Source organism: Branchiostoma floridae, chromosome 6 (genome assembly GCF_000003815.2).
Source record: "Branchiostoma floridae strain S238N-H82 chromosome 6, Bfl_VNyyK, whole genome shotgun sequence".
NCBI classification, from domain to species: domain Eukaryota; kingdom Metazoa; phylum Chordata; class Leptocardii; order Amphioxiformes; family Branchiostomatidae; genus Branchiostoma; species Branchiostoma floridae.
Window position 1 is genome coordinate 25,420,070 of NC_049984.1, and position 24,883 is coordinate 25,444,952.

At 39.4% G+C, this 24,883-nt stretch overlaps 1 protein-coding gene and 1 long non-coding RNA gene across 2 annotated transcripts in view; one reads left to right on the forward strand and one right to left on the reverse strand.

The window, feature by feature from the left end:
- The window catches only part of LOC118418241, a 72,828-nt gene extending 70,323 nt beyond the window's left edge, over positions 1-2,505 (forward strand). Inside the window, exons 9-11 of the mRNA XM_035824085.1 lie at positions 12-261; positions 1,827-1,891; positions 2,243-2,505. Coding sequence (XP_035679978.1) covers positions 12-261; positions 1,827-1,891; positions 2,243-2,505 — 578 coding nt within the window. The remainder of the gene's footprint in view (positions 1-11; positions 262-1,826; positions 1,892-2,242) is intronic.
- Positions 2,506-12,304: 9,799 nt separating this feature from the next.
- Positions 12,305-13,318, reverse strand: LOC118417133. The gene is made up of 3 exons (XR_004831319.1): positions 13,265-13,318; positions 13,004-13,099; positions 12,305-12,534 (listed from the first exon to the last, which is right to left on the reverse strand). It is a non-coding gene; the product is annotated as an uncharacterized LOC118417133 (long non-coding RNA).
- Positions 13,319-24,883: the final 11,565 nt, after the last annotated feature.

Consider the following 24,883-nt stretch of genomic DNA (forward strand, 5'->3'; position numbering starts at 1 on the left):
TGACCTTTCAGTTTCACAGGACTACTTTCACCTGGTTGTGAGGGAGGTGTGTCCAAGATGGAGAGAGCTCGCCTTCCGCCTCAACCTCTCATCTGCAAATGTTGAGGAAATCGAGGTGCGACATCGGGGAGACCCACGGAAGTGCTGCAGGGCTGCCTGCGACCGCTGGGTTCAGCTGAACGGCAGCAGTGCGACGGTGGAAGTGCTGAAAGACGCGCTCATCTCCATCGGAGAGGTGCCGACGGCAGAGAATATCGAGGAGTGAGTAGTGATTCGTGACGGATCATCAATAGCTTAAAGCAATGTTATATAAGGTAGTCATATCAACACAGTGTTGTTTTATTGGTTCATGTGTTTATGTGTTCCGAAAGTACACCTTTCCCATATGTATGGCTTTCTTGTGTGTTCAGAAAGTATGCCTTTCTTGTGTGTTCAGAATGCATGCGTTTATTACATGTATGTATTCACAATGTGTACCTTCTGGACCAGCACGTCTGTTAAGTGGCAGAAACATCAACAAGATGATGGTGGCCACCTAAACACTAAGAATGAAGAAGAATGTGTTCAGAAAATATGCCTTTTGTATATGTTCAGAATGTATTGCTGAACATTCTGATGCGATATTTCTAGTCCTAATTATCACAAATTAACTACAAAGTTAAACTAGAAAGGCCGACATTTGCTTAGGAGCAAATACAGCATATTGCAATCCATCTTCATCCTGGAAAAAATCCCCAAATTCAACAATTTGAAGTAATGTTTGCTCAAAGGGAAAATGAAGTACTGTGGGCAGTTGTCCTACACACCTTCATGCCGAATTTTAGGTCATTTGGTTTCAATATAAGGGCATAGGAGCCAAAAATATACATTTTTAGTTAAAAATGGCTAAAAATCCCCAAATAACTCATTTTATAAGTGCTCTATGAAGAAAGTGTTGATGAGGTCCTGTTGTCATATGTCCAATTTACCTTTGTACCAAATTTCAGGTCATTTGGTTTACATACAAGGGCATAGAAGCTAAAAATATATATTTTTAGTCAAAAATGACTGAAAACCCCAAAATAACTAATTTTTGGAGTAAACAATGAACATAGCGTTGATGGGGTTCTGTGGTCATATGTCAAACGCACCTATGTACCAAATTTCAGGTCATTTGGTTTTAATACAAGGGCATAGGAGCCAATAATATACATTTTTAGTCAAAAATGGCCAAAACCCCTAAAATAACTCATTTTTGGAGTCAACAATGAACATAGCGTTGATGGGGTTCTGTGGTCATATGTCAAACGCACCTATGTACCAAATTTCAGGTCATTTGGTTTTAATACAAGGGCATAGGAGCCAATAATATACAGTTTTAGTCAAAAATGGCCAAAACCCCTAAAATAACTAACTTTTGAAGTGATCTATGAAGAAAGTGTTGATGGTTTTCTGTGCTCATATGTCCAATGCACCTCTGTACCAAATTTCAGGTCATTAGCTTGTAATACCAGGGCACAGGGGCCCAAAATATACATATTTTGTCTAAAAATGACCAAAAACCCTAAATATCATAAATTCTAAGGCCTCTATCAAGAAAGTGAAAAAAAACGCCTGGGGGTATTTGCTATTTCTACCACCCTGCCAAATTTCAGCTTATTTGGCCAAAAATGAAAAAATTAATCCCATTTGAAGATTTGACAGGAGAAGAAACAAAGGAAAAACAGTATATTGCATCCATACTATGTATGGATTGCAATATAACAGTAAAATAACAAAAATCAATATAGCTCTGTGTAATAGATAGCATTTGGTCTATTCATCTATAACATTCTGGTACCATGCAGCTTGCAACAGGCAGGAGTATACTCACGACAGTCAACACAACTGCAGACAGGTCATTGGAGTGCAAGTAAGTTGCTCCATAAAATCAAGTTAGCCATCGAAAGAATCAGTAGATATAAAGTATCTTATTGTGTTGTGATAATCTTTTAACATATCAGTGATTCTTTATGAGCGTTGCTCCTGACTACGTCTGTGTTTTGGTAGTTGGATGGTTTTATTTCGAAATGTTATCAAACTTAAGATCATGCCCAACTGTATTTTCAATTTGATTATTTTCGAGCCAATCCAGAAATGCGCGGGACAGATTTGAGAGGGATAATTTCTCTCTAAATATAGATATCAGTTTGAATTCGAATGACCTTGCACTGAGCAAACTAGCTAAGAAAATACTGAGTTTTATTTTCCCTCTCCATTTTAGGCGCAGAAAGCTGTTTCGCCATAATCGTGGAAGATGTGTGCCCACGCTGTACAGAACTCAGCCGCCATCTTGGACTTACAGCAACACAAGTTGACGAGATCGCCGGGCGGCATAACGGGGACCCACGAGAGTGCTGCCTGGAAGCCCTGAAGCTTTGGTACTTTATCAATGGTAGTGATGCAAGTAAAGAGAGACTGAGTGATGCTCTTATCTCTGCTGAAGAGATAGCCACAGCAGAGAAGCTGGATGCACTAGCACTGTAGTATCAAATACAATGTACATTGGCTGTTATTGGAATTACGTGGTTTACTAATCCGTGTATCATATTCTAATAGCCTATAGTGTAGATATGTAGTAGTTTGCAACTCTATAGTCGGTAATTCTCTAAATACAAATTATGTTATGTATAACGGGGGGGATCCAATGTCCGGTAACTGTTCTACGTGAATGCGCATGGCTTTTGTCATCGTACGTTTTACTGAGAACCCATCAAAAACAATTTAAGATCTTGTTAACAACCATATAACTGTGATTTAAGCTGTGCAGACATATGTTTCCTTTAACGGCAGCATTCCGAACTTTACTTTGACAGCGCGCGAAAGTTTTGGCAGGTTTGGACTTGCGTTTCAGTGGAACGTTCTAACACAAAAAGGGGGTCCAAACTCCGATAAGTTAACAACCAATCCATCTCTGCATATCTTTAAGCATCATATGCATGCAAAATAACACTAAGCTTCTGCAATACTATTTTTTGTCACAAATATATGCAATATTTTGAATTACGATGCATATTTAAATACGTTTACTTACAAGGATTACCTCTCACGGTGAAACCAACCTGTCGCCATAAAGAAAAATGGCGGCACTTTGTTTACGTCTGCCTGCGATTACACTTTTTCACTTTCGGCTTCTGTATTTCCTGCTTCAACCTCGTTTTTAACAGCAGAAATGACTACAGGATTTCTTTAGTCGGTAGGGATCGATTTTCTTGAATGATTGGTACTCTACTGACGGGTTGACTAACTCCATCGTGTTGAGCATCGCTCGGCTTCCTTCATAGGTGATTGACAAAGATGGCGGGGTTGACAGGGCCGTGAACATGCGGCATAATTCAGCTCCGATTATCCAACTATAAAAGCAAAGACACGGCATAGCTGTGCTTATTTAGGAAGTTTTATAGATAGCCTTCTCATCTGTGGTGGTATCTTTTCACATTTCGTATTTGACGATGAATTATCTAATAGTTTCCCGGGCCATGTTCTCGATATGTTCGCTCGTCAGCATGCACGGAAGGCGTCAAACTTGTGTACTTTTTTCAATCGTTATCTGTTGGGGCTTACCAACTTGGACACATACTCTGACTTTTCAGTTATTTACAACAAGGTTTAGTCCATAACAAGTTGCACTTATTATGTGCAGACACTTATGCATATCTCCGCAAAAATGATTTTAAAATCCTACCGGACTTTGGACCCCTACCGGACTTTGGACCCCTCCCGTTATGCATATTTTAAATCTAAATATCAACAAGTTTGAAAAGTAGTAGGAAGATTATAGTTCACGAAAGACATGTACCTATCAGTATCTTTTATTTCAAGTGAAGATGTTTGGCAGATATCACTGCCATACATCTAATCAAATATTATGAATTACATACAATAACTGAAGATTTTTCTTGTTTTTCGTTTTCGTTGGAATGATTTTTCGTTTGCCCTACATGTAAACAGAGGTGGTTGCTCAGCATCTGAACACCCGACTGTATCTAGGCAAGTATAGATTAATCTATTTCATGTAGTAAAAATGTCTCTGTAAATGAAAGATACTTTTTTATCATTTCGTTAAAATGTTTGATATTCAAAACATTTTTTATTAACAAATATATCAATTGATTTTTACTGACAAGGCTTTGACACGTTGATCTATATGTTTCAAAGAGTGTAGATGTTTTCACAGCATGACATTTTCACCGAAGCACTAAATGTAAGTTTTAGAGACAATTTCCTGATCATTGTATACATATACTATTAGCCTATTCTGGGGTTGTTTAACATATTCATTAGGTACAGTCTATTGTACAATTTGATCTACAAAACGAGGAATTGCAAAATCAGACAAAAAGTGGTTATATGGTCACAGGGGTCTGTTACCTGCACGGTAGTTGTAAGTTTTCTTTTCACCTAGCTTATTTTGTTTGCTTTTTTTGGGTAAGTTACTAGGACAACTTGAAAATTCTGAAAATCAATCTCGTTGTTTGATGTGGGTAGCCCTTTCACGGGCACTTTAAGGCCTGTGACAATTTTGGTCGAACATGAAATTCGAACCACTGCGTGACCTCAGGTAACCCCGCCGGGCCGGAGCGTTTTTAGAACGGTCCAATGTCAGTACCTAATGTTACATTGCGAAAACAGGAACTTACGATGCACGGGCTACACTAACTACTTTTCTTGAGACTTATTAATGTTGAATGCTAAAGATATTGATCTAGTTTTTATCAAATATCGGCATAACTAGAAGCGGTTAACAAAATGGCACCCCCGCGAGAGCTGCAAGTCGCACAGTCCGAACATGCGTTCCGACCTCCCGGGGTGTGGAGTGGCAGGAAAACAGCGAGGCGCTCATACAAGGAAACAGCAAAATAATGCTATAAATCGGTATTTCTAGCCCAAAATGATTGTATGGCAGTTGACTGATGTCTTATAAGGCTAACTGCTTGCGAAATTTCGCATTGATACAACAGCGATTTAACAGACACAGACATAAAACATTCATATTTTACTATCGGTTAATGTTACGGACAGTCAAACATGTCTTACTTGGGCGCAGTTCTTGTAGGGTAAGTAGTGTTTCGTCGGCCCCTGCCCACATCAGGGCACCAGTTTTATTACGAGTTTTGGGCAGATTTAGGTTCATTAAGCCTTAGACCTTCAGAAATCAAGCGGGTCTTCTTGCAATATCTTTGATTACCATGGCTGTATTGATATTTGTACGAAAAATACAAAAAAATTGTCAAAAAATTCTGTTTTTGCCCCAAAATTGAGCCTTACCTAGGTATAGCGGCAAGATCCCCAGGCATATTAGATATCACAGAGATATAATCTATTACTCCAGAAAATATGACTCAGACAATCATTTCATAGTGGGCACAGACCCATTTTAATAGCATCCCTATTTTTTACCAAAAAATGATTTTTTAAACCCAAAATATTGAGGATCCACAATTTTCTTGTCATCATATTTTGAATATGGGTGAATTACGTTAACTGGCCAAAAATTGTTGAAAACAGATGGTTACATCAAAAGTTATGCCCATATAACTGCTCGACTGAGAATCTACAGGTGTCACAGGCCTTAAACTGCCTGTGTTTGCGTAGTTACAAATAATAAATCTTTGCAAAGACCTTGATTTGCGTTGAGATTACATGTACGAGTATTCAATTACAGTCCCTTGCCGTTCTCTTTATATCATTTTAAAGAGTATATTACTATTCTAACACTACATCTACTTTAAGCAGCTACACATTACATTGCAAAATGATGACTGATAGATATATACCCGGTAAAGGTTCATAGTATACCGACCTGTACCTAACAAACCAGTTGCAAAATTTACAACGACCCGTCCTTGGTGCTGAATGCCATTCCTGTACAGAAACCATTCTCATACTACACTTGCGTCACATCTACGCCACATTGGCAGACGAAAGTAAACGATTGAATTTGTAGAATAGATAAAGTTTCAACTTAGCACTACTTATACCTTTTTAGCCGTTGTAGCTGAAGTCCAATTGCTATTTAAGGAAATGAGCCATGCTAACAACCTGCAACCTACCATCTGCAACCTACCATCTGTCAAGCACTCCCCCCACTTGACTACTTGACTACTCCATGCTACCAGCATACCTCCCAGCTCTACCACCACCCCAAATCAACCCATGGGATATGTACCTCCGCCTTCAACGTGTTAAAACCTCCAAGGCTCCTGGTCCAGATCTGATACCACCCAAACTCATCCAGGAATTTGCGTACGAACTCTCTGTCCCCTTGACAGACATACTGAATACATCTCTACGAGAGGGTACAGTTCCCGACATGTGGCGGGATGCTACTGTGATCCCTGTACCCAAGGAACATCCAGCGGACCTGACCAAGATTCGGCCAATCTCCTTAACTGCACAATTCGCAAAGATTTGCGAAAGTTTTGTTTCCACATGGATCTTCTCGGACATTGCACCAAATGTAGACTCCAAGCAGTTTGGCAATACCAAGTGCTGCTCAACGACACACTGCCTTGTAGATCTCCTCAATTTCTTCTACGTGGGAGGCGAGAAGAAAGGCACCGTTGGCACATTAATCTTGACAGACTTTTCGAAGGCGTTCGACCGTGTGTGTCATACCACTGCCATCAACAAACCTTTATCTATTGGTACACGAGCATCACTGATTCCATGGCTATGCAGCTTTATGTCTAACCGCAGACAGCGTGTCCGGCATCAAGATTCCATGTCCGACTGGGAAACCCTAACGCCCGGAGTGGCCCAGGGGACCTTACTTGGCCCACTGGTGTTCCTAGCCATGATCAACGACGCCACGCCCACTACCAATAACCCTCACTGGAAGTACGTGGATGATTTAAACCTTGGAGAAGTTAGGATAGGGACAAATCCATCTAATCTCCAGACCGACCTTGACTCTCTTGACACTTGGTCTGAACAGAACTCTATGTTGCTTAACCCCAAAAAATGTAAAGCAATGCACTTTTGTTTTATGCGTATTCCCCCGGCGATGCCTCCTCTAACCCTCGGTGGACAGACACTTGGCATCGTCACACAAGCCAAACTACTCGGTTTGCACATCCGGTCAGACTTACGGTGGTCCGATCAAGTTGATGTCATGGTGTCAAAGGGCAGCAGACGGCTGTATCTCCTCAGTAGGCTTCGTCGAGCGGGTCTCACTTGCGCTGACCTCATCACCGTGTATTGTGGATACATAAGACCTACATTGGAATATGCTGCTCCGTGCTGGAACGCAGGGCTCACAAAAAGTCAATCTAACAGTCTAGAAAGAATCCAGAAACGGGCTTGCAGAATCATGTTGGGGAGTCAGTACTTGTCGTACTCTGAAGCCCTTATCACACTTGGCCTCCAACGCCTGTCATAACGCAGACTGTCTCTGTGCCAGGACTTTGCCCTTGCAGTATCCAAATCTGCAAGGTATGCCCCCTGGCTGCCCCCAGCCCGCAACCAGCCACACAGCATGCAGCTCAGGCGCACCCGGCCCTACAAACTGCCAACTGGTACCAAGCGGTACCTCACTAGCCCAGTCCCTTCAATTTTGAACATTCTGAACGCACTATAAGTAACATTGAAGTTGAAATGTGCTTCACATTCTCTCTGTACCCTTGTCGATTGTCAACAGTGAATAACTGACTGTGTTTGTACAATATTATATTCCGATGTAAATAGTTTAAACGATTTTTATAAATGACATAGTTTTTATATGATAAATATGTATCTAGCAGTAAATCGTGTACATGTACTTGTCGAAATTCGCACTCGTAATTTAAATTTTAAATTGTGTTTGCATCTAAGCCACTATTGTGATTGAAAAGCTGCACAATTCAGCCTCCTCTGGCGGCTGCAAGGTTGCTTTTATTTCGTGTCATTTGTATTTCTGTGAAACGAATAAACCAGTCTACTACTACTACTACTACTAATTGGCGGACGTGCATTTATAATGGATTACAGAGAGCAGAGGGTGAACAGACGAGGAAGAAAAAGGAATAATCCACTAAGAAAAGTCACCCTTCTTAGGAATGATTAATGAATTATGACCGTTGTTGTGGATTTTTGCCCAATCGAAGTACAGGTCACAACAAAGACAAAACATACACATGATGTAGAAACGAGGTGGAAAAAAGTATCGTAGTCTACCATATAATAATCACCGTGTAATGTAAAAGTAGACAAAAAATGAAGGCTTATAATCAAGCTACACAAGTCATGCTTAGTTTGCTTGTAAATGAAATTTGCTCATAGACGGCGTTGGGCTAGTGCTGAGTATGAACTCAGTTAAACTTTTATGAAAAATAGAGGTATTGTTTTGGGTAGGTGTGTATTTGTGTCTGCCTTGTTTCCCGGATGTTTAGTACACAAGCCGCTTATGGCCAGACTGACTGGTATGATCCGCTCAAACCGAAAAGATGTCTCAAGGGCACAACTTTGGGATTCGAACCCAGAACTTTCCAGATTCTAGGTCTACAACTCTAACTGAAAGGCTCATCCTAATCATTGCGAAAGAAGAATTCTGATATGCATATAAGTTTAAAAGTACTCAATACAATTCCACAGCGTATGTACTTGATTAAATAGAAGATGTTCCAAACTATTAGCATCAAAAATTATCGGCAGCTTTCATTTACGACTGTTTACCACATCGATTTGTATCCAGGGTTATGAAATAATTCTGTCGTACGTAATAAACTGAGGTAACCAATATGTCTAAAAGAAAATGAGAGTTACAAGGTACATTCATACGGACAATGTGTTCAGTTTTTAGCATTTTTTTAATCCCAAAAAAGAAAACAAATTAAGGTGGTGCTGCCTAATCAACTACCGGTAACACAATAATACACAATCTCATCATACTTGTTTCCATTGTCTAGGTTCCAGCCTCTTTCACATTTGATGAACCAGAAATGCACTTAAGACCTGTATTGTTGTTTATGTAAGGCATTTGTACTTAACAAACTTTCCATTTATATGAAGAAGAAAAAACACAATGAGTAGAATGCATAATGCATAATAGGACTGAACCAGGTGTAACAGTGGTAACAGACTATAATGACCGCCAAGCACATTAGTTCCATTCAATTTCTACTTGACCAATTTCTACTTGACCATTTTAGTTCAATCAGCTGTTTTCATTGCCCATGTATCTTCCTGATATTGTACACTTTTTTACGTTCAACACTGTTTCATCCAAACTGCACTAATCAAAACTGTATTATTCAAGTCAAGTCAATTTCTTTTGTTGGCAAACTCGCAAACGAGTGTTGTATGCATGTTTATACTGTCACTGATTGTACAGTTTTTATAATCTGTATAAAAGTGCAGCTATGTATGTCCTTGGTTCTCAGATGTGTGAACTAAAACGTTTTAGGTCGAAAAATAGAAAACAGGCATCTTAAAAGCAGAGTAAATCTTGGCATTAACCTTGTCCTATTGCTAAAATTTTCTATGAATTTCCGAGTTTTTTCCAGCTCATTAACATTTATAAGATACGAGAACAAACTGTTGCAAATATAATTGGGACCTACGCCCACATCGAGTTGAGTTGCTTGTTCTGGTTTCACATGATACATCCATGTAGATATGAAGTCCTGATAGAAAATCCTGTTTCTCTATACCTCACTTTACTGTAGTGATACAATCAACACGAATACTACATGACAGTGTGATCTTACACAGCATCCACATTGTGAATGGCAACTCGTTTTCTGCAAAATTAGCAGAGAATGCCGCTCTAGTGTCGTGTGTAACATTGTACAAATCAATAGTGAAATATTGTTTTAATTTAAACCTGATACTTACATGCATGTAACTCGGCCCAACAAAAGGTCATTCTCATTATCCAGGCATTAATTTGCTATGCGGGCCTGATGTGCATGTACGTAAATCTTTTCTAAAGCCTTCTACAGGTGTCTAAAGTAAATGAGCGTACATGTTAGTTTTGCTACGTTGCTATGTACAATAAAAGTTATGTTTTGCTAACTTGCCATGTACAATAAAAGTTTTTCCTGTGCACCATAGGAAGTAAAACCCTGTTAGGGGCTATTCTTTCACAGAGCACAAGTACATGACGAGTATCAGTAATCTATTTACTCATTACAATAGTACTTTCTGAGTGCATAATGTTACAGCAAAATGAAACAGTGACTTCATGCTTGTCAAATAAAGGACCAAGTCATGGTGATAATAGCTCATCTTGATGATAATATAGCTCTACAGTGGTTGTTGGCATCAACTATCAAGCGTAATTTTCTCACTTTGATTCATCCTTTCTTTGCTTAACTTTTCTTTTCACCTTCCTCCCTTTCTTCTTCCTTCTCTTTGTTTTAACTTCGTAATAAAGGCTGTCGTTTATATCAAGATCGTCATTTTCATTCTTTTTACCTCATTTTTGCCTCCCTTTCCTTATTGCCTTTCTTCCCTTTTCTTACCTTCCCCCTTTCTTAAGAATACATGGCTGTATTATTTTACTTAAATGAATCCACTGATTATTCTGCCTTCCTTTACTTCCTGCCTCCATCACTATTTGAGAACACTTTATTTAGATAAATCACTACAAAATAGAATCATTGCCTTCAATTTTACGTAGATTACTACAAATAAGAATCATTTCCTTCAATTTTCCACATAGATCAATCAAGGTAAGGTCAGTTTCAAGCTTATTTTGGAGCCTTGCAAATGTAGGCAAATTTAGCGTCACATCCTTGGTCACTCCAGCGTCCCTTTTTCACGTGACCTCCCCAGATCCACTGCTTGCCAGTCTGTTGAAAATGAGATAATGTTTACCAAAGTTAAAAGCCTCTCCATACCGTTTGCTGTACAGGGCAGCGCCCATCTCTTGAACAACTAACTGGGCAGCAGGTCGGTGCAATTAGCGATCATACTACAGCAGACGACTAGTCCACTGGTAGTTAATCTCCAAGCAGAACCTAAAATGGCATAAGATAGTACCAAACTGGCCAAGGAGTGTAGTCAGTCAAGAGGTGTCCATTTGCCATGTACCCTGGTCGCAAAACTCACTCCTAAGCCGGCTTCACTCCTCTGCCAGCTTTTGATACTATCTTATGCTACCGTAGGATCTGCTTATAGATTAACTGGTAGTGGTGTGTGATCAAGTTCTTTGTTCCCTACCATAAGTGCCCACTGCTGAGCAGAGACTCAGAACACAGTATTTCTCCTATGGGGATTTACATAGTTAAGGGCCCCAGAGTGTGAAGCTTTGACGTTTTAAAAATCAATAATTGGGTAGAAAAATAAGTTACCAAAATTGAATACGCGTGACTTCATGGTACAATCTAAAAAAAAAGGTAACATAGAGCCACAGTTTATCTGCTCGTTCTCTTTTATTTGACCCCAGCGGAGTTTATTATACTGCAGCAGGCTAACAACAGTAAGCGGTTACCGTAGTTGTTGACAGAATATGACCGATACTGTCAGTTGATTTCTTCTTACTTCGAATCTTTACTGTCACTTTCGGCTGTGACACATCTGAGGTTCCTTTTTCAACTTGACGGCTTTTGCCGATATTTAGCTTGAAGGTCATACTACTATTTCAATGATTAGTCATTAATTTCGGTGACTCAGTCCCATGGGAACAGATGACAAAATGTAAAACAATATACAAAAGAAACGGTCAATGTTTGTATCCAGAATGATAAAGTAAAACTCACAGTATCTTTTCTTAACCCCGTTAGATGACTTACAAATATGAGTAAAATTGTACAATTTACCAGGAACTACTACAAGATGGTCAATTGGTCGGCAGATACATTTTGGACGCAAAATCTGTGAATATTGAGCATTAACATTGCGAAAAGAAGCAATGCACCGACCTTGGAGGATACACCTGCACACCCAGCAAATAAGGTCAAGAGTGATTTGCCGTTGGGTTCACCTAGAGCCCAGTTCGTGTAGGTAAATCTGGATCCATCTGACCACTTCCACCTACCATCCAGCAGTTTCAATCCAAACCAGACTACTGGTTGGGTCCCTTTAGGGGCTGAATTAGAGTAAACATCTTTTCTCAAACACTTTTTTTTGCATTGTGTGGCCTTTGATGAAGTAACGTTATTGTAACTAAAAATGTATCATCGATCAGTTTGGTAGATCAAAGGATATTAGACCTTTCTTTTACACTACTAGTCATACTAAACCTGCCGACGTTTCGATGCCTGTCAGACAGATCGGACCGTCAGTATTCGCAGTTTCATTGAGTGAATGCAGGCATATTCACGTTTCCCTCAGAATCCTGTGTTTTTATAATGTCCTCTTACTTAAGAAAACCTTATACAATAAAGAAAACAAACAAGGAGCTGTTTATATTTTATAACGTACCGTTAGTGATCAAAGCACTGACAAAGTTCATCTCGGCCTGGCTGTGAATAGAAGCAAGATTTGCACGTTGATTTTTACATCGGCTGTTGGCGGTGCTCCAGTTGACTCTGTCTGTCATCAGCTTGTAGCAGTGGTTGTTGTGTTTCCTCCATCCACTCTTGCATGCATGGTCTGTAACATACAAATACACCCTATGGGCTGTAAGAAGCAATTACATCCAATGGGCTGTAACAAACAAATACATCATGGACTGTAACAAATACGTCTTGGGCTGTAACAAACAAACACATAATGGGCTGTGACAAACAAATACATCATGGGCTGTAACAAACAAATACATCATGGGCTGTAACAAACAAATACATCATGGGCTGTAACAAACAAATACATCATGGGCTGTAACAAACAAATACATCATGGGCTGTAACAAACAAATACATCATGGGATGTAACAAACAAATACACATGGGCTGTAACAAACAAAATGCACCATGGGATGTAACAAACAAATACATCATGGGCTGGAACAAATACATCATGGGCTGGAACAAACAAAAACAATAATGGTGAGGGTGAAAACTGAGGTAAATGAAAAAAAGTATGATATTATAGTAATAAGATGAAAAGCACTCATGATCACCTTGTTGAAAAGTCTGCCTAGTCCGTGTAGCTGAGCCACCATGTTTGTTTACACGGCGTCCATGTAGACGTGGTTTCTGCATACTCGCATCTATTTCTGAATTATACAAACATGTACCTGGTAAACCCATTATCAAGAGAGAGCAAGTAAAAAAGCAAGCAAGGAAGGATGAAACATCACGATGAGTTATATATCAATTAATAAAATCCTTTTCTTCAACTATTCTTCAACACCTGAATCAAGGTGACAAAAGTTATTAACCTTGCTGACAGTTTTGCCCAGTCCATCCAGGTGAGCAGGTACATTTGTAGCCACCATCTTTGTTCACACAGCGTCCATGTTGGCATGGGTTTCTGGTGCACTCATTTATGTCTACGTGATAATATAGAAAACCATCATATATTGAAGATATACACACCATAAAAAGAGCGAACATGAATAGAGATGGAAAGAAAGAGGAATGAATGAATGGATGGAACGATGGATGAAAGGATGGATAGATAGAAATAGGACCTCACCTTGCTGACAGTTCTGTCCAGTCCATCCAGGTGAGCAGGTACATTTGTAGCCACCATCTTTGTTCACACAGCGTCCATGTTGGCAAGGGCTTCCGGTACACTCGTTCATGTCTGTGTGATAAAGTATAAAATAATCATACATTGAAGATATACACAGCATGAACAAGATACATTGAAGATATACGCAGCACGAGGAAATCGTGAACATGAATTAAAAGAGATGGAAAGAAAGAAGGCTGGATCGATAGGTCGATGGATGAAAGGATGTGTGAATAGATATTGTATAAAAAAATAGGAGCTCACCTTGTTGACAGTTCTGTCCAGTCCATCCAGGTGAGCAGGTACATTTGTAGCCTCCATCTATGTTCACACAGCGTCCATGTTGGCAAGGGTTTCCAGTACACTCGTTGATATCTGTGTGGTGATGTATAAAGTAATTACACATTGAAGATATACACAGCATGAAGAAAGCGTTAACATGACTCAAAAGATAAGGAAAGAAAGAAAGAAAGAATGAATGAATGAATGAATGAATGGATGAATGAATGAATGAATGAATGAACGTATGGATCAGCAGATGGACGAGTCGATGGGTACACGAATGGGACAATAAGTACACATTAGATATTGCACAGAAATAGGACCTCACCTTGCTGACAGTTCTGTCCTGTCCATCCAGGTGAGCAGGTACATTTGTAGCCACCATCTTTGTTCACACAGCGTCCATGTTGGCATGGGTTCCTGATGCACTCATTTATGTCTGTGTGATCAAGTTTAAAGAAAAAATGATTATACATTGAAGACATACGCAGTATAAAAGAGTGAACATGAATTAAAAGAGAAGGAAAGAAAAGAATGAATGAATTAGACGATTGATAGATGGATGGAAATAAGACCTCACCTTGCTGACAGTTCTGTCCAGTCCATCCAGGTGAGCAGGTACATTTGTAGCCACCATCCTTGTTCACACAGCGTCCTTCTTGGCAAGCTGGGTTTCCGGTACACTCGTTGATGTCTGTGTGATAAAGTATAAAATAATCATACATTGAAGATATACACAGCATGAAGAAAGTGTTAACATGAATCAAAAGATAAGGAAAGAAAGAAAGAAAGCCTAAATGAACGAATTTTTCCGTCCTAGATTTCCGTCCAGGAACGGACGGACGGGCCCCGGAGACAACCATATTTTCAATGGTTCTCACCATCTTTTCATTGGAAAAAATTCTTGCTTGCAAAAAAAATGTGCTTGCAAAAAATTCTGCAAAAAAAATAATGAAAACATATCTAACCATAATCTCTCCCAGAATATAACAAGGCACAGACTTTCCCATCATTGTTTTCATATTTATCTACCTGTTCAGCATAATTTATCAAAATCAAAGACCTACATTTGCAAATGTAGTCAAGTCGAGCGTCACATCGTTGATCACTCCACTGTCCCTTTTTCCTCTGAACTCCCCAGAACCACACTCTGCCAGTCTGTTGAAAATGATGTAATGTTCACCAAAGTTAAATACTTTATTACACCATATCCTGTATCACACCCATCTCCATTTCCTTGTCTTTTGGGCAGCACATGTACAGCTGTGCAATCAGTGACCATACTACATCAGTGAGCTAGTCTACTAGTGGTGCTATGGATTCAACTTCTATATTCTTAACCACATGTTGCAGGTGCCATTATTAAATTGTTTGGTGTGACTTGGTTGTGGAATCAGACCGCACCCTGTCACATGATAAGTGAGCACTTTACCCAAATACGTGTACGTTGTACTATCAATATTAATTGAAGATGATTCAGTCAGTATACTTCTGGATAATATCAAATTTTGATTAGACGTTTCGAACGACGTCCGTCGTTCTTCAAAATGAATATGACCGGCACTGCATATCATTTAACTTCTTTTTACTTTAAACTTTCACAACTACTTTCGACAATAACACCCCTGGGGTTTCTTAAGGCTTAATGCCCTTACTTTAAAAGGTTGACATTTCAACGAACAGGATTTTGTATCTACAAAAAAATGTTAAAGAAATTATCGCTTTGGGTGACTCAGTCCTATGGTAACGGTAGGTAAACGGCCTTAAAACAACAAAAACGTTTAATGTCTGTGTCTAGAAGAATAAAGTAAAACTTACAGTATATTTTCTACACCCAATTAGATTACTTAGAATTATGAGTAAAATTGTCCATTTAGCAATTGCTACAAGATGGTTTAATTGGTCGGAAGATACATAATGCAATGGAATGCAAAATATTGACTATTAAATGAAGAAAGAAATAATGCACCGACCTTGGAGGATATACCAGAGCACGAAGCAGATAAAGCCAAAGGGGCTTTGCCGTTGGGTTCACCTGGAGCCCAGTTCGTGTAGGAAAGTCTGGATCCATCTGACCACTTCCACCCACCATCCAGCCGTTTCAATCCAAACCAGACCATTGCTTGACCCCCTTGGGGTGCTGAATTGGAAGACAAGCTTGTTATAACGTCTGTTCTTAAGCACTTTTCGTTGTATCTGAATTAAAATTACCATTCCATCCAAGAAAACGACCCTAATCAAAGCTAGGCATTTATGTTCATCTGACTTGAGTGAGGAAATGGATGCGGAGTGCCTTTATTAATGGCATGGTATTGGAGCCTGCTAGGTCACGTCAAATCAAGTCATCAACCCGAAACACAAGATCACATTTCCACATCATGCTGGACTGGACGATCAACTGATGGGACGGTTAGTATAATACACAGTTTCAAATTTCAAGGAGTGAATGCAAGTGTATTCAAGACTTCCTCAGAATCCAGTTTTTTATGATGTCCTCTTGCTTCAGAATAACTTACAATAAAGAAAACAAACAAGGAGCTGTCTATAACGTACCGTTAGTGATCAAAGCACTGACGAAGTTCATCTCGGCCTGGCTATGAATAGAAGCAAGATTTGCACTTTGATTTTTACATCCGTAGTTCGCTGTGTCCCAGCTGACTCTGTCTGTCATCAGCTTGTAGCAATGGTTGTTGTGCTTCCTCCATCCACACTTGCATGCATGATCTGTTAAAGAAAATACATAATGGGCTGTACAAACAAGTAAATCACGGGCTTTAACAAACAAACAAACAAATACATTCATGGGCTGTAACAAACAAATACATCACGGGCTGTAACAAACAAACAAATACATTCATGGGCTGTACAAACAAATAAATCACGGGCTTTGACAAACGAACAAATACATTCATGGGCTGTAACAAACAAATACATCACGGGCTGTAACAAACAAACAAATACATTCATGGGCTGTATCAAACAAATACATCACGGGCTGTAGCAAACAAACAAATACATTCATGGGCTGTACAAACAAATAAATCACGGGCTTTGACAAACAAATACATTCATGGGCTGTAACAAACAAATACATCACGGGCTGTAACAAACAATACAAATGTATATCATAGGCTGTTAACAAACAAATACATCATGGGCTGTAACAAGCTACAACAAACAAAACCATAATGGCTGTAACAAACAAACACAAAAACAAAATGGTGAGGATGCAAACTGAGCTAAATAAAAAACATTATGATATTATGATAATAAGATGATCACCTTGCTGAAAAGTCTGCCCAGTCTGTGTAGGTGAGCCACCATGTTTGTTTACACGGCGTCCAGGTAGACGTGGTTTCTGCATACTCGTATCTATTTCTGAATTATACAAACATGTACCTGGTAAACCCATTATCAAGAGAGAGCAAGCAAGGAAGGAAGGGTGAAATTTCATGATCCCCATACGAGTACATGTGACTCATAGTTGTATATCAATTAATAAAAGCCTCAATTATTTTTCAACACCTGCATTAGGGTGACAAAAGTTAATGACCTTGCTGACAGTTCTGTCCAGTCCATCCAGGTGAGCAGGTACATTTGTAGCCACCATTCTTGTTCGCACAGCGTCCATGTTGGCAGGGCTTTCTGGTGCACTCGTTGATGTCTGTGTGATAAAGTATAAAGTAATCATACAATGAGGAAATACGCAATATGAATGAGTGAACATGAACTAAAAGAACAGGAAAGAAAAGAATGAATGGATTAGACAATTGATAGAAGGATGGATGAATAGAGATAGGACCTCACCTTGCTGACAGTTTTGCCCAGTCCATCCAGGTGAGCAGGTACATTTGTAGCCACCATCTTTGTTCATACATCGTCCATGTTGGCAAGGGTTTCCGGTACACTCGTCGACGTCTGTGTGATTAAGTATAAAATTAGCATTGAAGATATATAAACAGTCTGAAGAAAGCGTGAACATGAATTAGAAGAGAAGGAAAGAAAAAAAGAATGGATGGATGGGTCGATGGATAAAAGAATGGATGAAAAGATATTGCATAGAAATAGGACCTCACCTTGCTGACAGTTCTGTCCAGTCCATCCAGGTGAGCAGGTACATTTGTAGCCGCCATCTTTGTTCACACAGCGTCCATGTTGGCAAGGGTTTCCGGTACAGTCGTTGTTGTCTGTGTGATAAAGTATAAAATAATCATACATTGAAGAAATACACAGCATGAAGAAAGTGTTAACATGAATCAAAAGATAAGGAAAGAAAGAAAGAAAGCCTAAATGAACGGATTTTTCCGTCCTAACAAGTAGATTTCCGTCCAGGAACGGACGGACGGGCCCCGGAGACAACCATATTTTCAATGGTTCTCACCATCTTTTCATTGGACATGTGCTTGCAAACAATTCTGCAAAAAAAATAATGAAAACATATCTAACCATAATCTCTCCCAGAATGTAAGAAGGTACAGACTTTCCCATCATTGTTTTCATACTTATTTACCTGTTCAGCATAATTTATCAAAATCAAAGACCTACATTTGCAAATGTAGTCAAGTCGAGCGTCACATCGTTGATCACTCCACTGTCCCTTTTTCCTCTGAACTCCCCAGAACCACACTCTGCCAGTCTGTTGAAAATGATGTAATGTTCACCAAAGTTAAATACTTTATTACACCATATCCTGTATCACACCCATCTCCATTTCCTTGTCTTTTGGGCAGCACATGTACAGCTGTGCAATCAGTGATCATACTACATCAGTGAGCTAGTCTACTGGTGGTGCTATGGATTCAACTTCTATATTCTTAACCACATGTTGCAGGTGCCATTATTAAATTGTTTGGTGTGACTTGGTTGTGGAATCAGACCGCACCCTGTCACATGATAAGTGAGCACTTTACCCAAATACGTGTACGTTGTACTATCAATATTAATTGAAGATGATTCAGTCAGTATACTTCTGGATAATATCAAATTTTGATTAGACGTTTCGAACGACGTCCGTCGTTCTTCAAAATGAATATGACCGGCACTGCATATCATTTAACTTCTTTTTACTTTAAACTTTCACAACTACTTTCGACAATAACACCCCTGGGGTTTCTTAAGGCTTAATGCCCTTACTTTAAAAGGTTGACATTTCAACGAACAGGATTTTGTATGTACAAAAAAAATGTAAAAGAAATTATGGCTTTGGGTGACTCACCCCTATGGTAACGGTAGGCAAACGGCCTTAAAACAACAAAAACGTTTAATGTCTGTGTCTAGAAGAATAAAGTAAAACTTACAGTATATTTTCTACACCCAATTAGATTACTTAGAATTATGAGTAAAATTGTCCATTTAGCAATTGCTACAAGATGGTTTAATTGGTCGGAAAATACATAATGCAATGGAATGCAAAATATTGACTATTAAATGGAGAAAGAAATAATGCACCGACCTTGGAGGATATACCAGAGCACGAAGCAGATAAAGCCAAAGGGGCTTTGCCGTTGGGTTCACCCGGAGCCCAGTTCGTGTAGGAAAGTCTGGATCCATCTGACCACTTCCACCTACCATCCAGCCGTTTCAATCCAAACCAGACCATTGCTTGACCCCCTTGGGGTGCTGAATTGGAAGACAAGCTTGTTATAACGTCTGTTCTCAAGCACTTTTCGTTGTATCTGAATTAAAAACATATCTTCGCCAAATAAACAATTTCTATGGAAGATCGTTTTGAATGATTAATGTGTATAAGTCCATATGTTATCTAGTCACATGTAGTGGTTGGTTGGATTATGAACATTGTGAGTAGATTAGTCTATTCTGTTGGTGTACATAATGCAGCAAATTTTTTGGCGATGTGAATGAATGTCTTTGCATAATCAGAACAATTTGTACAGGTATGAGGTTACTGTTCTATTTTGTGTTGTCATAATTACTTTCGGACAGCTGGTTATGTTTTGGGTACCGTTTGTATGTATGTATGTTTGTATGTATGTATGTATGTGTGTATGTATGTATGTAGAAACCAGCAAATTGAAGACCGGCTGAATGGATTGAAGTGATATTTGGTATGTGGGTAGGTCTTGGAAACCTGGAAACCACAGGAAGTCACGCCGATAATTGCATTCGTCACTCACCAAACCCCGGCCACTGTTGTTCCTTCCAATTTACGGAACTTTTTAACTCACCAAGGGTCATCTAAGGGCCATATGTAAGGATTGCTACGACCCCCGCCTTGGTGAACGTTTGTTTCAATCTCATGAAAATAGAAAGTAAAGTTTTGCAGTAGCGAGTTAAGTCAGAGGTATATTACAGAGTCTAAGGTTATGATTTCTGCGACTGTCCGATGACAGCCGCCTGTCACCTTTGGCGATTTGTATTTCTCGCAATGATGTCAGTTCTTTCTAGCCGACCTTTCCCTTACAACATGACATCTCTGTTAAGAGTTGAGGAATGCGTGGATAATTGACGGTGACCCTTTTGACCTAAGTGCTGTTCTTCAACATGTTGGGTTTGTCTTGTCCCAGCACTTGGTCACTTGTTGTTTTAACCTAGTTCACAGATGTAAGTACTATGTGTTACAAGCCGTCATTGTTCAATTATGTTATATTACTGACTTTACATAGTGCTTATTCGTTTGTTTAGACCCATGTTGTGTTACTGGCACATGGAACACCAAGTTTCCTTGCAGTCCATCATACGAAAATACACCTGAAGTGTCTCGTAGATATTAGCTCTACATCTTTATATCAAGTGATATTCGTCAAGTTCCCTCTACTACATTTTTACCGTTCCCATGATATAGTGTTGCTTTTATTGTTGATCTGTATATAGATATAAGCAACACTTGTATATAGATATGTTATATTTCAACTGCTATGAATCCTTTGCTGTGTGCCATCGTATTGACATCAATTCAGCAAGCTATTTAATTGCTTAATTTTATAGATACGTGTTGGACACGGTCAGGCTTTGTATTTTGCTAACATGAACCATGACCATTTATAGGCATTTTTTCAGCCAGTAGTCTCTACCAGACTCCAGCCTGGCGGAATAGTACACGGATGACCTAGTAACATCCCTGGTCAATCAGAATTTCATGCTTCCAAGACAACATCTGTTTATCAGGGAGCCTCTGCTTCCACTGGATCTTTTGACCTACTTTTTCTCTATTTTTAGACATCTATGGGCCGATTCAAGTCCTTTCATGTGACTCCGTCACAAGTATTTTTCAACCGTTATAGAAGTTTCCCTAAGTAATTATATTAAATTTTATTAAATACAGAGTGATTTATATAATTTGCATCTCATTATGTTGATAATCATCCAAAGTACCTACCTACCAAAAACAAAAAAAATATTCATCAATCCCCTCAGGAGTTATCCATCTAAAAGGTTACGAAATATAACACCCACTGCAATTCCAAACAAGCTGCTAGGGGGCCCAAAATTAGACCATTGACTCCTAGTACCAACAGCTATCCACCAGTAAAAAATCACGAACCTGGCACTTCTGGAAAATTTAGGCGCAAACTTTGATGCTCACTTGCAGTACCAAAACAATTTGCCAGGAGGCCCATTATCGAACTTGACCTTCCTTTCTGTGTCCCCTACCTATCAACCAAATATCATTAACATCCATCAAGAACATCTCGAGTTACGCCAAAAATAGTTACTCAAGCAACTGGATATGGTTTTGAAACGGTCAGACGTTTCGGAAAGAATCCACTTTCCTTCGTCAGTGACACTGAAGTGATCTGCAAGAAACAGGTCTTTTATACTCTAACTATGAATGAAGACAATTTCAGATGTCCAATAGGAAAGGTTGTAAGACAATTCAGACTGAAGACATCTCGAGTTATCTTGCTTACAGACAAACGCACTTACATACAAAGCCAGCTACAGCACCAAAGGTAAGAGGTAGCTAAACCATTCTCGCACATGGCAATCCTTTCCACAACCGCTACAGACCTGCCAAATATCGTGGAAATCGCCCAGCTACATTTTGACTTTACCTCCCGAAAAAACACCAAAAAAAATACCAAGCTCGCTAATGTACCATAGGAAAACGCCAGGTAACCCATTTTCGAACTAGGCATGCCTTTAAACAACCGCTACACACCTGCAAAAAATAAAAAAGTTCCATCCACAATTTCTCGAGTTATATCCTGTTGACCTACATACAGACCCAAGTCGGCAAAAACATAAGCTTCTTGGCGAAGCTAATTACCATTCCATCCAAGAAAACGACCCTAATCAAAGCTAGGCATTTATGTTCATCTGACTTGAGTGAGGAAATGGATGCGGAGTGCCTTTATTAATGGCATGGTATTGGAGACTGCTAGGTCACGTCAAATCAAGTCATCAACCCGAAAAACAAGATCACATTTCCACATCATGCTGGACTGGACGATTAACTGATGGGACGGTTAGTATAATACACAGTTTCAAATTTCAAGGAGTGAATGCAAGTGTATTCAAGATTTCCTCAGCATCCAGTTTTTTATGATGTCCTCTTGCTTCAGAATAACTTACAATAAAGAAAACAAACAAGGAGCTGTCTATAACGTACCGTTAGTGATCAAAGCACTGACGAAGTTCATCTCGGCCTGGCTATGAATAGAAGCAATATTTGCACTTTGATTTTTACATCCGTAGTTCGCTGTGTCCCAGCTGACTCTGTCTGTCATCAGCTTGTAGCAATGGTTGTTGTTCTTCCTCCATCCATTCCGGCATGCATGATCTGTTAAAGAAAATACATCATGGGCTGTGCAAACAAATAAATCACGGGCTTTAACAAACAAACGAACAAATACATCCATGGGCTGTAACAAACAAATACATCACGGGCTGTAACAAACAAACAAATACATTCATGGGCTGTAACAAACAAATAAATCACGGGCTGTAGCAAACAAACAAATACATTCATGGACTGTACAAACAAATACATCATGGGCTGTAACAAACAAACGAACAAATACATCCATGGGCTGTAACAAACAAATACATCACGGGCTGTAACAAACAAACAAATACATTCATGGGCTGTAACAAACAAATAAATCACGGGCTGTAGCAAACAAACAAATACATTCATGGGCTGTACAAACAAATACATCACGGGCTTTGACAAACAAACAAATGTATATCATGGGCTGTTAACAAACAAATACATCATGGGCTGTAACAAGCTACAACAAACAAAACCATAATGGCTGTAACAAACAAACACAAAAACAAAATGGTGAGTATTTAAACTGAGCTAAATAAAAAATATGATGATATTATGATAATAAGATGATCACCTTGCTGAAAAGTCTGCCCAGTCCGTGTAGCTGAGCCACCATGTTTGTTTACAAGGCGTCCATGTAGACGTGGTTTCTGCATACTCGCATGTATTTCTGAATTATACAAACATGTACCTGGTAAACCCATTATCAAGAGAGAGCAAGCAAGCAAGGAAGGGTGAAATTTCATGATCCCCATACGAGTACATGTGACTCATAGTTGTATATCAATTAGTAAAAGCCTCAACTATTTTTCAACACCTGCATTAGGGTGACAAAAGTTAATAACCTTGCTGACAGTCCTGTCCAGTCCATCCAGGTGAGCAGGTACATTTGTAGCCACCATTCTTGTTCGCACAGCGTCCATGTTGGCAGGGTTTTCTGGTACACTCGTTGATGTCTGTGAGATAAAGTATAAAGTAATCATACAATGAAGAAATACGCAATATGAATGAGTGAAAATGAACTAAAAGAACAGGCCTAGGAAAGAAAAGAATGAATGGATTAGACAATTGATAGAAGGATGGATGAATAGAGATAGGACCTCACCTTGCTGACAGTTCTGTCCGGTCCATCCAGGTGAGCAGGTACATTTGTAGCCACCATTCTTGTTCACACAGCGTCCATGTTGGCAAGGGCTTCCGGTACACTCGTTAATGTCTGTGTGATAAAATATAGAATAATCATACATTGGAGATATATATACACGGCACGAAGAAAGCGTGAACATGAATTGAAAGAGAAAGAAAGACAGAAGGATGGATTGAGAGATCGAAGGATGAAAGGATGGGTGACTAAATATTGTATAGAAATAATAGGAACTCACCTTGGTGACAGTTCTGTCCAGTCCATCCAGGTGAGCAGGTACATTTGTAGCCACCATCTTTGTTCACACAGCGTCTATGAAGGCAAGGGTTCCTGGTGCACTCGTTTATGTCTGTGCGATAAAAGAACGATAGATTTTGTAGTTTAACCAAGTGCTCGAGTATGTGCCTCTTGCATTGTAAAGGGAAATGGTCAGCAACACCTCGCTGTAAAATTAAATACCCTGCCAGTGAAGCAGCAAGAAAATTTGCGGGTCTACATGCCAATAGGCCTACAAGGGCCTGAATGAATCATGAACGGACGAAAGTTTTCACAGGGAATATTTGACATTGACCTTCGTGTGCCTACCTAGTGCACCAAATATCATCACCACAAGGACACAATAAATCTGAAGCTTATTTCGCTTTTCTAACCACAAATATGCGGAAACACACATGGAGAGTCCCGAAGCAATGGATAAATTGAATGTCTTACCTGGAGGACAGACCATAGGAGCATGCTCTGCTGTATCGCTCCCGTCACAGTGACAGGTCACACCGCCTTCAGTAATGGTGGCCCCGTCTTCAAAGTATTCTCCTTTGTGTTCACAGCCTTCAATATTGGAAAGTAAAAAAATGAAAATAAAAATAAACTATGCATCCCAGTGTTTACGTCACGTAGCTCATTAAAAGATAACATTTCAAATCACCATGACTATCTAACGAAGGGAAAGTTAACAATGTGTAGTCATGCAAGGCGAAAATTCGTGGGAAAAACAAACAATACTGTCACCGGGCTGTACATTTTGCTCTATGTTTTATAACGTTAGTTCACCTTTATCCAAAGGGTATTAAACATTTATCCGTTGTATATAAAATAGGGTGTTTAGGGATCGTTAAGTCGATGGAAGGTAGTTAGATTTACATTGCAATATCTTAAAGATGTTGACA